The sequence below is a fragment of the Spermophilus citellus genome (assembly GCF_964194105.1).
Source record: "Spermophilus citellus genome assembly, chromosome: 6".
NCBI classification, from domain to species: Eukaryota; Metazoa; Chordata; class Mammalia; order Rodentia; family Sciuridae; genus Spermophilus; species Spermophilus citellus.
The window spans coordinates 128,622,234-128,637,887 of record NC_138187.1 but is presented as its reverse complement, the minus strand read 5'-3'; the positions used below and the strand labels follow the sequence as shown (position 1 = coordinate 128,637,887).

Below are 15,654 nucleotides of genomic sequence, written 5' to 3'. Positions count from 1 at the left end.
ACAGATGCCACATACAAGCCCCAGTTTGTTTCTACCTGTGCTTCTGACCCTCCGGCTATAAATCAGGACTCCCCTTCTCAATGAATTTTCTAGGGTGACTCACAGGACTCTGGGAAATGCATTTATTGATTATAAAGGATGCCAATGGACATCAGAGAAGAAACGCTTAGTGCAACAACGTGCAAAGGGCACGGAACTGCCATGCCTTCTCTGGGGGAACCACCTGCGGGTACTTCCACATCTTCAGCTCTCTGAACCAGTCCTTTCCAGTTTCGGTAAAGCTGCCTTTACCTAGGCATGATTCATGACTTCATTGGCCACTGGTGATCAACTTAACCTTCAGCCCCTCTTGTGAACCTGAAAAATCCCAGCACTCTGATCCTGTGTTGGTCTTTCTTGTGGCCAGACCCTCTCCTGAAGCTACCTAGGAGGTCCAGCCATCCATCAGTCAATTCATTGGCATACAAAAAGATATCACTTTGAAGAGACAAAAGATTTTAAGAGTTGTATGCCAGGAAAGAATGATAAAGACCAAATGAGTTTTTCACAGTATCATGTTACCCTGGAAACTTCTTATATAAGACTCTTAAAAATATTTCCAAGGGTAATTGGAAGCAGGGTAGAGAGCACAGATAATCTTGAATTGCTCTAAAATGTGATGTAAACCGGTGTTTATGATGATTTGGGAACACAGTTATTCTTTCTTCTACAGCCTTCATCTCAAAGTACAAAAATGGTATAGTCATTTTAAACAGCATCCAACATCATTTAAATTATTTGATAAAAAATGCCCAAAAGGTCCAAGTACTTTGCTGCAGTTTTCTGTTTCTTAGTTCTCAGCCCCTGGGCCCATCTCGTGCTCCTTCCTTTTCCCTTCTAGCTTTCTTTCTTAACTAATTCTTCCTAGCACTTTCGAGTCTCATAAATCACAGCCCTTTCCCGTCGTCCGGCTTCTGCGAGTCTGATCTTGTTAAGTCTGTGTGGTTCTGAACCAAAGATGCCTTTCCTTGGAATGAATGTTTTCACTTACTGGTGAATTTTTTTTTTTCATAAATGCATGATTTTCTTTACTCTGGTTAAATCATCCTTGGATAGGTAAGAATTGAAGTTCATGAGAATTATTTGCATAATTCCTATTTTTTAGTATGTGACAAAATAGGTTTTTCCCCCCATTAGTGACTTATACTGTTCTGTATAACGTAAGCAGACTTTTTTTTTCTTTTCTTTATTTTATTTTTTTGGTTACTAAGGATTGAACTCAGGGGCACTGGGCCACTGAGCCACATCCTCGGCCCTATTTTTTTTTTTTTTTAATTTAGAGACAGGGTCTCACTGAGTTGCTCAGCACCTCGCTTTGGCTGAGGCTGGCTTTGACCTTGCAGTCCTCCGGCCTCAGCCTCCAAGCTCCTAGGATTACAGGAGTGTGCCACGGTGCCCAGCAACTTAAACATACTTTTGATGTTGTATTCATATTAACTGACTCAGATACTTTTGTCATTTTAAAGCTGTCTTAAATAGGCAATTTTAAAAATTAACATATGTAATTTTAAAGCATGAATTTCGCTTTGATGTAGGCTTAAATAGTTACCTTCCCCTTAAATAGTTACTTTCTTTAGCCTCTGTAGTTGCCTCTACCTAGTCTGGCAGCTGTGAACTCAAAAGGGACTTTTTGATCTCAGTGGGAAATAATCAACAGAACCAATTCGTTTCTAGTGCAGGGAAGGAAAGAATGTCCTTTTACAGAAACCAAAATATTTTATCTCATTTTGTAAATGAAATACTCATTAAGCACAGGCAGCTTAAAAATTTGAGTGAGCTCACATAGCTGGGGTGTGTAATGACATGGGGCAAAAAGCTGAAGTAAAATGAAGGTGAACATTTTTTTCTGGTTGGCTCTTAAATTTCTGAGCATTCCACAAAACTTGCTAAAATTTTTGATCTAAAAAATAATACATAACAAGAGATTGTGTATGTATGTGTGTGTGTGTGTGTGTGTGTGTGTGTGTTGGCCAGGCATGATGGAGCATACCTGTAATCCCAGCAGCTCAGGAGGCTGAGGCAGGAGAATTACAAATTCAAAGCCAGCCTCTACAATTTAGAGAGGCCTACAGCAACTCAATGAGACTCTGTCTCTAAATAAAATATGAAAAAGGGCTGGGGATGTGACTCAGTGGTTAAGTGCCCCAAGTTCAATCCTGGGTACCAAAATAAAAAGAAAAAAAAGAGATTATATAATTAAAGCCACCCCATAAACTTGGGAAACCATGTAATAAGTTTTACAAGGATCCTTCCCTCAAGTTGAAGGAAAAAAATGTGCCATAGGAAGAAACTGTATAAATGCAAAAAAGTTGAGGTGCATCCAAATGCATGACCTGTCATGAAGTTGACTTGCAGGACAGTCTGACATGCACTGAATACAGACATCCTGTATTCCCTCAAATTCTAGGGGACTGTTTTGAGAGACTGGGACTTTTCCCCCATCCAATGTTATTTTTTGAAATAATTTTTACATTGTTTTGTGCAAAAAATGGTTTTAAAGGAAAATATATTGAACAGAAATTGGAATCTGTTCATCTGCAGGAAGATACACAAGACTTCAAAGTTAAAGTAGCTTCCTGCACAAAATTCACATGTCAAGTTCCTGAGACACAAAACCTTAACTTATGAACCTAATGCTCAGCTTTACATCCATTCTCTTCTAATATTGGTTTTGTCACATACTGCATTACTCTTGCTTCTTTTTGGTTGGATGTCACTATTTTATTCAGCCCTTCTCCTTCCTCTGTTCAGGATATACCTAATTGATGAGAGCTACAGAGAAGTACAATTTACTTCTCTCTGAGAAGAAGAGATAAGAGAAAGGTTTACTTTTACTATTAAAAGGTATCTATCTGTTTCTGTTGTTTCTTTGCAACAGTGTCCTTTGTTTTGAAAAATATTCAGTGGATATTTAGATATCAATAACCTGAGCTATGTTGGCAGTAAATTTCAAAGTGGAAACGAGTCCTGTTCCCTTTGCTAAATTATTGATGCTTTCTTATGCCATTCCTTTTTTAAATTTAACATAATGTGTACTGACAGGATTTTGCTTTGAAGTGGGCTTAAGTAGTTATATTCCCCTCCTACTTTCCTCAGCTTATGTAGTTGCTTCCGCCTTCTAAAGTAGCTGTGAAGCCAAAAGTAGAAAAATTTTATAGGGAATAATTAGGGGAAATTAACAGAATTAGCTCATTGTAAGTGCAGGGAAGGGAAAAAATGCCCTTTTACAGAAAAAAGAAAAGTTTGAAAATGCTTTCAATTCCAACTTGCAAATAACTCTGTAAAGGCATTCATTTCCATTTTTCTTTAATATTTGATGAATTCAAGAAAATCAAGATCTTCAGGTTTTGAAAAAATGATAAAATTGCTTTGACTTCAACCATCTTTTGTCTTTGAAATGAAATGAATTTTAAGTGTCCCTCCATTTGTGCTAGAATGGGTGTCAATATGGCTGGGACGATTCTACCACGCGGCCTGCGCAGTGGTTTCATTAATGAGGTTCTGGCATTCAGTTAGTTAGAAGAGATCAAAATAAAACACACAGACAGTACCTTATTTTATATTGCTAGGTCCGAGACGGCTCGCCTCTCTGTTTCCCTCCTCAGCCGCTCAGCAGGGCAGCGAGGATTACTCTGGGCTAGCAGGAGAGAGAGAGAGCGAACACGCCGGGGAGTAGCCTTTTATTTGGGGGGACAAGAGATTCAGGGGAGAATTCCATCCAATGAAGGTTGAGGGGGGGGCTGCACTCCAAGGTCAGGGTCAGTGATTGGGTCTCCAGGGTCAGTGGTTACGCACACCCCCACACGGATGGGCTCTCTCATCAGGAAAGGGTCGGGATAACTCCGACACAGCCAGAGTGCCTCAGGCCCTTAACGGGAGTCACCCAATCACGTGTCAGAATGGCTCCCCACATATTCCCCCTTTCTATTCTTAACAATGAGGCGGCGGTTCACTCTCTGGAGTCCCCGGATTCTTGATTGGAAGACTCGCCATCCTATAGTTACAATACAAAAGAGAATTAACAGCAAGGAGAATAATCCAATAAGGTACCAAGCGGAGTGTTTAAGAATATTTCCAGGGTTGAATCCATTTAACTCCTTCAATATTTGGTTAGCCAAAGAAGAAGGATCTGAAAAATCAGCTCTATTATTCTGAATGTCTTGGATATGGTGATGAAGTTCCAGAATATCCAAGCTATTATTACTATTTTGCCAAATACCTAATAAATGGTTTTTAACTTTCTCCCAATCCCAGAGAGAAGCATTGTACTTGGCAGCTGTAACACATACATACTTATAATTAGCATGGCATTTAAGCCTTTCCTTAAATTTTAAGGCTGAAAGTTCATTACCAATGTTAATAACAGTCGCCTCTAAGGCGTTTAATTTAGTTTCAATCCTTTCATCAATATTTACTTGATTACGCAGAGCCTTGGAAGTATTTTGAGCTAAATTATTAAGAAATTTTGCATGCTGAATATTCTGAGACAATGTCAGAGATGCAGAGACGGTTGAGGCAATAAATGAGACCAGTGCTAAGACACCAACAATTATGACTCCAATAGCACGTTTAGGTCTTGTTAGCTGGGCATGAATCTGCTGTAAAACTTGTAAACCAGCATCAGCATACCATGGCTCTGAAATATTAGCAGGTAATAAAACAAAAGAGGGCTGATGAAGTATCAGCACTCCTTTTCCTCCATTATACCTAGAAATACAATTGGTTAGGTTGCACTTATTACAAGTAACAAAATATCTATCATCTATCCATCTAACTTTTACATTTCCAATAATTAAAACATAAGGAGATTGGACACAGGCTCTTAGGCCATAGCAAGATCCCTCTTTACAGTTCTTGCCAACAAATTTTGGTAAAGGTTTATCTGTAAAATGTAAATATTCTGAGGCAGCAATTAAACGCCAAATATCTTTTTGAACACCTCCTTCACTATAAGTCAAAATATTACTAACAAATCCTGCAGGTGTCATAGCAGAATTTCTTCGTAATTGTCTCTTATCAATTTTTGGAGACCAGTCTAAAATATACCCACTAGCTTTAGACACCTTATGTTGTACAGGAAAGGTATTTACACAATCCATCCATTTAGGAAAGGTGCCAATTTCAATTGTAGAACTATTTGGACAGTGGGGTACCGGTGGAGGTTTTGCAGAAATGACTGGCTTGTTATGGGAAAGTCCCATCTTAATTATTGATCTAGTATTAGGTTTTAAGTCTCCATAAATAGAATTATTTGTCAGTCTAGGTTTACCAATCGCTGTCTTTTCTTCAAATGATACTTTCAGACAGCCAGCATGTTTATCATGTGACCAACATAAAGGTAATTGGGCACTGTAGCCAGAATAATTAAATCTAGTCACATGACTGGGAGTAATATGAGTATCTGTAAATCCTCCCATCATGAATGAGTCATTAGTAAATACTGGAATAGATTCTCCAGTCCACACAGCTGGGTGTACCAGGGGTGGATCTGGGAAATATGTCCAATAAGTGTCTACTTGATTCCCTTTTACCTGACAGCCCAGTAAGGCAATTACTGTCGCTACCATCAAGACTGGGGTCCTGTTCTTTCCTAGGCGTCGAAGTATTTGGGAAGACTGGGTTGTCAGTTTCTTCACATCTTTCCATGAAATCAGCTTCTCGGCTGGTTCAATCTGGTCTTTCTTCATCTTTTTCCGATATCTCCTCCTTCTGGGTTGTGGCTCCTCCGGGTCAATCCTCAGTCGCTTGAGTCTGGGTTCTATCTCCTCCATGTCTGATAGCGCGTTCAGGCACCCAGATAGGACGAAAAGCACCTTCTGGAAAAATACAAGCATGCCCTCGGCCCCATGATATTACTAGATCTGGGCCCTTCCACTGACCAGTCTGTAAATCTTTCCACAGAACTCTGCCTAAAGGGCCTGTCACCAAGGGAGACATTTGCCTCTCAGCAGCAGTGTGACCTTCTGTGTCACAGTTTAAAAAATTTAAAACAAATAAGGCATGATTAAGGCTATTTTGGGGAGTCATTATCTTATTCCCCCTTTTTAATTTTTGTAATTGAAGTTTAATAGATAAATGAGCTCGTTCTACAATGGCTTGACCTTGGGGGTTATAAGGAATTCCTGTTTTATGATTAATTTGAAACTCTTGGCAAAATTGTTGAAAAGCAGAGCTTACATAAGCTGGAGCATTATCTGTTTTAATCTGCATAGGACACCCTAAAACGGAAAAAGCTGCTAAGCAATGAGAAATTACATGTTGAGTATTTTCCTTAGTACGTGCTGTGGCAAAAATAAATCTAGAATAAGTGTCCACTATGACATGTACATAACATTGCTTACCAAATTGAGGAATATGAGTTACATCCATTTGCCATATTTGATTTGGTTTTAAACCACGGGGATTTACCCCTGATGGCAGAGATGGAGTGTAAATAACACACTTAGGGCATTGGCTTACAATCTGACGAGCCTGTTCTCTGGTAATACTGAATTTTTTACGTAAGCTAGAAGCATTTTGATGATGCAAGGAATGGGAAGCTAGGGCACAGTCATATGAAGACATCTGTTGACAAAAAGCTACTAATTTATCAATTTTGTCATTACCTGCAATTAGAGGTCCAGGGAGGTTAGTATGGGCTCGGATGTGTGTAATAAAACATGGGCACTTCCGCATTAGCACTGTCTTTTGTAAATTATGAAATAATTCAAATAACTCCTGTGATGAAGTAAACCCAATAACTGAGGTTTCAATATTTTTGGTAACTCTGACTGCATATAAGCTGTCAGAATAGATATTAATAGGCTCATTTGAAAAATAATCTAAGGCCAAAATCAGGGCTTGAAGTTCTGCCCTTTGAGCTGAAGTATAAGAAGTTTGTATTACCTCTGTGTGAACACGGCTGAAGAAACCTGCCTTACCAGAGCTGGAACCATCTGTGAACACTGATAAAGCTCCCTCTATTGGATGGGAAAGTACAATCTTTGGAAAAATAAGTGACGTTAATGATGCAAATTGTACAATCTTATCACGAGGATAATGGCTATCTATCTGGCCAGGAAAATCTGCAAAAGCTATCTGCCATGAACTAGAAGTTTGAAAAAGCCAATTAGTCTGTTGAACAGAAAATGGAATAATTATGATATCAGGCTCAGATCCAATTAATTGTAAAATCCTAGTTCTACCCTTAATTACTAATTGAGCTATAGAATCATGAAAAGGAATTAATGTTTTTTGAGGGGAATGAGATAAGTAAATCCATTCAATAACTCCTAATTTTTGCCATATGGCTCCTGTTGGGGTATGTTCAGTTGGAAATATTAATAAATACATTATTTCTTTAGGATCTATTCTAGTAAGCTGTGCATTTTTAATTGTAATTTCCACTTTCCTTAAGGCTGCTTTGGCCTCCAAAGTTAGTTGACGTGGAGAGGTTGGAGAAGGATTTCCTTGTAATATCTGAAATAAAGGACTTAACTCAGAAGTAGTTAACTTTAAGGATGGTCTTAGCCAGTTAATATCTCCTAATAATTTTTGAAAATCATTAAGGGTATGTAACTCCTTAACTCTTATCTGAAGATTTTGAGGACGGATTGTACTCCCTTGAATTATCTGACCTAGATATTGAAAAGGAGATACCTTTTGAATTTTTTGAGGAGCTAGACATAAACCCATTGTTGTAAGTGAGGTCTCTAACTGAGTAAAAATTTCTGAAAGTACTTCTGAATTAATATGAGCCAATAGTATATCATCCATAAAATGAATAATATATGCATCAGGGAAGCTATTTCTAATGGGATCTATTGCCTGATCAACATATTTTTGACACAGTGTAGGGCTATTACGCATTCCCTGAGGAAGAACTTTCCAGCAGTATCTTTTAACAGGTTCCTTAAAATTAACTGCTGGGACAGTGAAAGCAAATTTTTCACAATCTTCAGGATGTAACCTTATAGAGAAAAAACAGTCTTTTAAATCTATTACCATCAAGCTATAATCTAAAGGAATGGCTGTGGGGGAGGGAAGTCCTGGCTGTAATGATCCCATAGGCTGAATTATCTCTCTTAAAAGCCTTGAAAATCATTAGGGGTTTGTACGGAAACTGTGGTTCTGCTCCGGTAAAATTAAAGATGGCGGCCCCCATGGTCGGCATGGAAACTGTTTGTTTTGTTCCGGTAAATCTAAAGATGGCGGCCCCCATGGCCGGCGCGATGACGTCACACTGTGCGACCGTTCTTGGAATTCCCGGGCTCCCGCCAGGAGGAAATGCCGGCGGCGGCAGCGAGAAAGCGGGCTGATCCCAGCCTGTGCCATCTGAATTCTCCGCAATGGGTCGGAGAACATCTTGACAGATTTTATTTGCGTTCTCAAAAGCCAATTGCCTAACTATAAATTCGCTAGTTCCTGGGTCCCTGATGGACCTGTTCGCAGCCTGATATAGTCGGGCTACGAAATCTGAATAAGTCTCACTGGCACCTTGTCTGATTTTGGTAAGAACTAAATTGGACTGGTCCTTGGGGACAATTTGCCTCCAGGCACGTTTTGCACAATCAGTTATTTGATTGTACACTACAAAATCATAATTTAACTGTCTTTCTAAATCAGCAAAATCTTCAGTCCCTAAAAACATCGTTACTGGCGTTTCTATGCCCTGTCTCCTGTTCCTTTCTGCTTGTTCATTACAAAAATCAGTCCAGTAAGTTTTCCAAAGCAAGTAATCTCCCCCGCTCAGACAAGATCTGGCTAAAAAAATCCAATCACTAGGAGGAAGGGGTTGTGAGCAAATATTTTCTATCAGACTCTGAACAAAAGGCGAATTTGGGCCGTACGTTTCACATGCATTTTTCAATTCCTTGATAGTTTTAAAAGGGATTACAGCATGAACTCTAACTCTCTGATCTTGTTCATTAGTTTGCTCAAAAACTGGAAAGAGGTGAAAACCAGTAGTATCCTCTCCCATTTCTTGAGCCTTTCTTATACCTTGCTGAACTGGGGTAAGAAAAGTCATCTTTAATTTAGCACACCTGTTAAATTTGGTCCTTCTAGCAGGTATCGGCCGAATTTTAAAAGCTTGGGCAGGTGGTGCTAAATGCAATCTATTAAAATTTCTCTCTAAGTCCTGAGTTTCTATGTCTAATTCTTCTTCCTCAGACTGTGAGCTGCTATCAGACTCTGTACTATCGCCATTTGGAATTTGGGTTTCTAACTCACGTGGCTGAGAAGAAACCTGAGCCCCACTAGGAGTTTCCTTTGTATTTTCCTCTCCAGGAAGATTGTTTACCACTTCTGGAGGGCTCTCCAAGATTAGAGATGTTTCTTCTTTATCATGCTGTTCTGTACAATCTGTCTGCGGGCTAGCTTGCACAATTCTAACCTTTGTTTTAGCTCCTAGCGCTTTTGTTTTAAAACGGCTCAAAGGAAAGGAAATTAATTTAGCTTCAGGCTGATTTTCCATTTGAATAGACCTAATGGCTCTTTGAATACCTCTCAGAAGGTCTTCTGGTGGCCACGGACTCTGGTCCATGTATTCAAAGAGACAAACTTCTAGGGCTGTCCAAGTTTTCTGTATATTCTCTATACCTCCAGGTATTTCAGTAGAAAGACAAACTCTCTGTAACTTTCTTCCTAATTTCTCCCAAGTAAGTAAATTTGGAGACTCTTGGTCACAAAACCAAGGACAATATTCACCTACAATCTTTAAGAATTGCAATAACTGAGTTTTCTTTATCTGTTTTCCTTTCTGATTAATTATACTGTCTAAAATAGTCAGATACATTTCCTTATCCGAAGAAGTAGAATTTCCCATTTTAAGTAAATTAACGTCTCTTTCCTTCAATATCTCCCGGTACTTTTGTGACCCAAATGTCACTTCTTCCTTTCTCTTATCTTATTTCTTATTTTCCTTATCCTCTTTATTACTTTTGTGACCCAAATGTCACCTCTTCCTTTTCTTTATTCTTTATTCCTTACTTTCCTTTATTTTCTCTTTCCCTTAATCTTTTTAGCGCGCGCTCCCACTCAATCTAACTAATTCAGAATGCCCCCCTCGTGGGCGCCAATTCTACCACGCGGCCTGCGCAGTGGTTTCATTAATGAGGTTCTGGCATTCAGTTAGTTAGAAGAGATCAAAATAAAACACACAGACAGTACCTTATTTTATATTGCTAGGTCCGAGACGGCTCGCCTCTCTGTTTCCCTCCTCAGCCGCTCAGCAGGGCAGCGAGGATTACTCTGGGCTAGCAGGAGAGAGAGAGAGCGAACACGCCGGGGAGTAGCCTTTTATTTGGGGGGACAAGAGATTCAGGGGAGAATTCCATCCAATGAAGGTTGAGGGGGGGGCTGCACTCCAAGGTCAGGGTCAGTGATTGGGTCTCCAGGGTCAGTGGTTACGCACACCCCCACACGGATGGGCTCTCTCATCAGGAAAGGGTCGGGATAACTCCGACACAGCCAGAGTGCCTCAGGCCCTTAACGGGAGTCACCCAATCACGTGTCAGAATGGCTCCCCACAGACGATAGGAAGCTGCGTATTCCACCTTTTCTGAGGTCCTACCCTGGTTTATAAAGAGTTTGGGAACAGGATCCATAAAGGCCAATGGGAAGGACAATTTCTTTGCAAAAGCAAAATTGTGTTTGATCACAGAGCAAAGGGAAAGACAAAACGCAACTGGAATTGGCAGTCTGGGCCAACCTAGTCTTGTATACATTCTTTGTCTCATGGGACACTTTTGAAGCTAATGCCCACCAAAGAGAGAGTTTTCAAACTCTGAGCTTCCAGTGGTTGTAAACATTTGAAGAGAACTTAATGAATGCAGAAGTTAATATACAATAATAGTAATTAGTAATTAAGTTCCAAGTTCTCATTATCTTCAAAATAGCTTTGTTGATATGTCAAATGAATATTTCTCTAAGCTTATGTTGATGCTTTCTATCTTTCTCAAATACTGGATTTGTTTTTATAATTCTATTTAAAGAAAAAGACTTCCAATACAGGAAAAATAGTTATTGACTTTGAGAAAGCATATCAGTCAGAGATTTGAATGATTGGCATTTCAAACTATTAAGTCAATCATACATCATCTCGGTCTTTTGTAAAATTCTGTGAGTAGAGTAATGTGATCGTGGCAGGTTGCAATGATAGCCTCCCTCACAAAGAGGAATAGTAAAGTATCCAAAATTAACATGGTTAGCTGTTACCATGGGTAGGCACCTCTGAAGTGTTTTCTGTGGCACACACACTGGTAAACAACTGGCTGGTCCAAATTTAGTTTTAGACTTTCTCTTACAGTCAATTTCCTAAGGCAGGGCCTGATTATCACTACACTGTCCAATTCAAGAGTTAATAGCCACATATGGCTATTGAGACTCAGAAGTAGTTAGCCCAAGGTAAAATATGCTCAAAGTATAGAACACACCCTGATTTCAAAGACATGGTACAAAATCAGGTCAAATACATGTCAAAATATATTCACAATATTTTGCTTTTATTATGTTACAGTCAACGTTAAATTAATCTTACCTGTCCTACATTTTTTAATGTGGCTTTTAGAAAATTTTAAATTACATGGCATTTTAATTCTTTGGAAAGCATCTGATTAGATGAAAGATTTTGCAAAAATGTCTAATGTTTCAAGGTCTGATGTAAACCTTATTTGGAAGAATGTATGACCCTGGTAGGATAACTGAGGCATCTCCGCACTTGAACACTGCTAGAATCGCCACCTTGAAAAACTTCATCTCAGAGCCACAGATTCAAAATTGTGATATTAGGGAAGCACATGTCTGTCTCTAGTGTTTCCTACTGGCCCTAAATGAAAATGAGAAAATATTCACTAAGAACTTTGTGTGTTATTGCTCTATTTCTTGTTTTGGAGGAAGTAAAAATACAAGGATAGAAAGGGCTTTAGAATAGAATGAAACTGATTGAACATTAAAATTATTTTAAAATCAATCATGTATTTTCTAATTTAAGGACTCCTATTATTATAAACAGTTTGGGTTTTTTTTTTTTTAATTGTCTTGTTTTCAGGTTGGGGAGGTAAGCTCAGTGGTGGAGCATGTTTAAAGCCCTGGGTTTGATCCCCAGCACCACAAAAATATAAAAAGTATTTCTTAAATAGACTTCAGGAATTAATTTCTGTATTTAATTGTATTGATCTTTACCCCTTGTCTTGTAGGAAAACAGTTAGAGCTCAATACAACACTTACCAGAAAAGTTTGACCACTTCAGCAGAGCCAACTACGTGATTTCCACACACCTGTGTCTCCGTTTATCTTTTAATTCTGCTAAGAGCTTCTTATCTGCAATAGTTAATGTGGATGCACTGCTGAGTTATGCTGTTCATATTTTAATGTGACTGGAATGTAGTAACCCTCTGTTTATACACATATGAACTGGGGTCTGAACACAGTTCCTGTTTCCCCCTAACATTTGGACTTAGGGGGGCAAATCAACACAGTATCCCTGACAGTCTTAAGATGGGGAAATGATTTGTTTTGTAAAATGGGAAAACCCAGAAAAATATAGCTCAAAATGAAATTACATTGCATTTTTTTTTAAAAAGTGGTTTTGAAAGCTTTTTAATGTGAACTCTTAATATTCCATCTTTCCACAACTCTAAAATGTTATTTTTGTATTTTGTTCATTGTAAAAAGCCTTCACAAACAGGTATATATATTCCTATATACCAGAACACTGATAATTGGGAATATTGATAATTTTGACCTCCTTAACTAAGAATATTATTGGAAAATTATCCAGAAGTTAACAGGATAACCTTTTTGGTAACTTCTTTGATTTAAAGATGCTAGAAACTTTATGTATGGCCTTTAAATTTTTTTTAAATTTTACTTATTAGTTATATATGACAGCAGAATGCATTTTCTTTATCTATTCATCTACTAAAGGGTATCTAGGTTGGTTCCATAGTTTAGCTATTGTGAATTGTGCTGCTTTAAACATTGATGTGGCTGTGTCCACATATCACAATCCAGATTTGATTTGCATTTCTCTAATTGCTGTAGATGTTGAACTTTTTTTATATATATTTGTTGATTGATTGTATATCATCTTCTGAGAAGTGTCTGTTCGGTTCCTTAGTCTACTTATCAAATGGATTATGGGGGTTTTGGGGGTGTTAAAATTTTTTAGTTCTTTATATATTCTAGAGATTCATGCTCCATCTGATGTGCGTATCATAAAAATTTGCTCCCATTCTGTAGGATTTCTGTTCACTTCACTGATTTGTTTCCTTTGCTGAGAAGAAGCTTTTGAGTTTGAATCCATCCCATTTATTGGTGTTGGCCTTTGTTTTTAGGTTTTATTTGTGGTGGTTTACTGATGTAAAATGAGTAAGCTATCAGAACAGTTTATGGTCAAGTGAACACTGTGGCCTCGTGCTTTCCTTGAAGAGTTCCCTCTGCTGAGTAACTCACTCTTAAGTCATGGGAGACTTTCTTTCCCTACCTGGTCTTAGTCATTTTGGCTGGGCACAGTAATGTATGCCTGTAATCCCAGGGACTCAGGAGGCTGAGGCAGGAGGTTTGCAAGTTTGAGACCAACCTCAGCAATTTATTGAGGCCCTGTCTCAAAAAAATAAAAAAGGGCTTGGGATATAGCTCAGTGGTGAAATGCCCCTGGGTTCAATTCCCAGCATCAAAGTAAAAAAGTCTTTTTTTTTTTTTAATGAGAATAGATTAAAAATCAGCTAACCTCACACACTGTCAGATTGACTGTCCCTGCCATAGAAACCTCTTAACTGTGTAGGTATCTCACCTCATCTCCTAAAAGGTAGAGTACAAATTCAACCATATATCTCAGAGGAGCAAATGTTTGTCTGCTGTTGGTGGCACTAGTGGACAAATGAACAGCTCAGGTAGCTTCCTGCTCAGGTAGAACAGAGCTTGGTCATCTATGGAGTCCCCAACCCAGGCAGTCTCTTGCAAATAAGCCAGTGGACTGCTCCTTAAAAAACCAACCAAACAATCAAAACCTCACATTTTTCTAAGTTGTATTTTAAACTTCAGTAGCACAGAGTAGACCAAATACCACCTTGAGACACTTATATATGACTGGGGAATAAAGGGGACAGGAGAAATATTGTTTAACTCTATGAAGACCTGTCTAGGGTGCACTGTAAATGATCCCGAATTAAGTGACCTAAATTAAGTGAAGAGTTGAAATTTATACTGATTTTCACATACTTTTCAAGAATGTAGCGATTGTTTAGAAGCTATACTATTTTTTTAAACCTGAATGTTTTCCAGATATTTTTAAATTTACATTTATACTAGTTTCTGCTTTGAAATTAAATTTTTTCCATTTAACGTTTATATTTGATATTTATATGTAAATATGTATTTTGCTTGTCAAGAAATTTTTTGGTTATTTAAATACATGGAGAAGTCCATTTTAAAGGTTTGTTTAAATGAGAGGGGGAAGATAAGCATATTTGAATTTAAAACATCTATTTAACACAAAAATATATTTGTAGTAAAACGAGAAGTCCTATAGTATGTGAAAGTCTTTTATTGTTCATTTTTTAAGAACTGGCTCTTTAAGTCCAGCAAAAATAAAATTGTATATTTGGAGGAGCATGATTGTGAGGGTGTGTTTATTTCTAGTGTGATTATCTCAAATCAGAAGAAGTTTCTGTCGGGCCATCTTGAATCACTGCACTCCTGTTGCTCTCACATCTTGAATCCTTCCAGTGCCCAGGCTTCTCCCCTCCCAACCCAGCACACCTCCTGCTCACAGGCACATCACCTACAGCAGGAAGTCCAAATTTCTAGGCATGACACTTGAAGACCGTCTACAATTAAGTCCTATTTTTTCTTTCTAGCCTTTTCTTTCTGCTACATTCCTTCAAATAACCTGCCCTCAGTCAAGCCAGACATCTGCCCTGTGCTTTCTGTGTTACTCCACTCCACTGCTAGCTGAAATGTCCTGCCAAGATCCTCATGCACTTTCCAAGGCCCAACTCAAGCATTACTCATTCCAGGAAGCTCTGCTTGATTTCCACCCAGCTATTGTAGCTTGTACTAGTACCTAACTCTGAGTTAATCACATTTGAGTAGCTATATATATATATATATATATATATATATATATATATGTGTGTGTGTGTGTGTGTGTGTGTGTCTAGTAGAAGATATACCTTCCACATCACTTCAATTGCACACATAGGCCAAAACTCACGTAACAACACAATTAAAATATAATTTTTGTTTATTAAAAAAATCCTTGTCTTTGCATATTTGAATTAGACTGCTAGATCTGTCCTATCAGGCCACAGTGTTTCTCAGCCATGGCTGCACACTAGAATCACCTGGGGAGCTTTATGACATCTGGGTCCCACCCCAGAGGACTCTCAGATAATTGATCTGGGATGTGGCCTGGGCATAAGGCATTTTTAGTGTCCCAAGTGATTCTAAGGTACAGCTGAGCCTGAGAACATCTACATTAGGAATTTTCCAGCCCAAGAGTTAATTTATCCAAATAAGCTTATAAAGAAAATAAAAGCTTATATTTACATAATACAATCATGACTTTAATTCTGTGTATTGATCGGAAACTTCTAAAGACTTGAATTAAGGTCTTGCTGCCTTGTCAACCAA

General features: G+C 38.4%; 1 protein-coding gene across 3 annotated transcripts in view; it reads left to right on the top strand.

Moving 5' to 3' along the window:
• Positions 1-13,403, top strand: part of CD46 (CD46 molecule) — a 44,274-nt gene extending 30,871 nt beyond the window's left edge. For 2 of the 3 annotated variants that reach the window (XM_081297002.1, XM_081297001.1), the window contains exon 12: positions 12,216-13,403. In XM_081297002.1, the coding sequence (XP_081153128.1) occupies positions 12,216-12,285 (70 nt within the window). In that variant the 3' untranslated portion in view covers positions 12,286-13,403. Of the gene's footprint in view, positions 1-2,790; positions 2,884-12,215 lie in introns of all 3 variants that reach the window. The other variant, XM_081297003.1, reaches the window with a different exon arrangement.
• Positions 13,404-15,654: the final 2,251 nt, after the last annotated feature.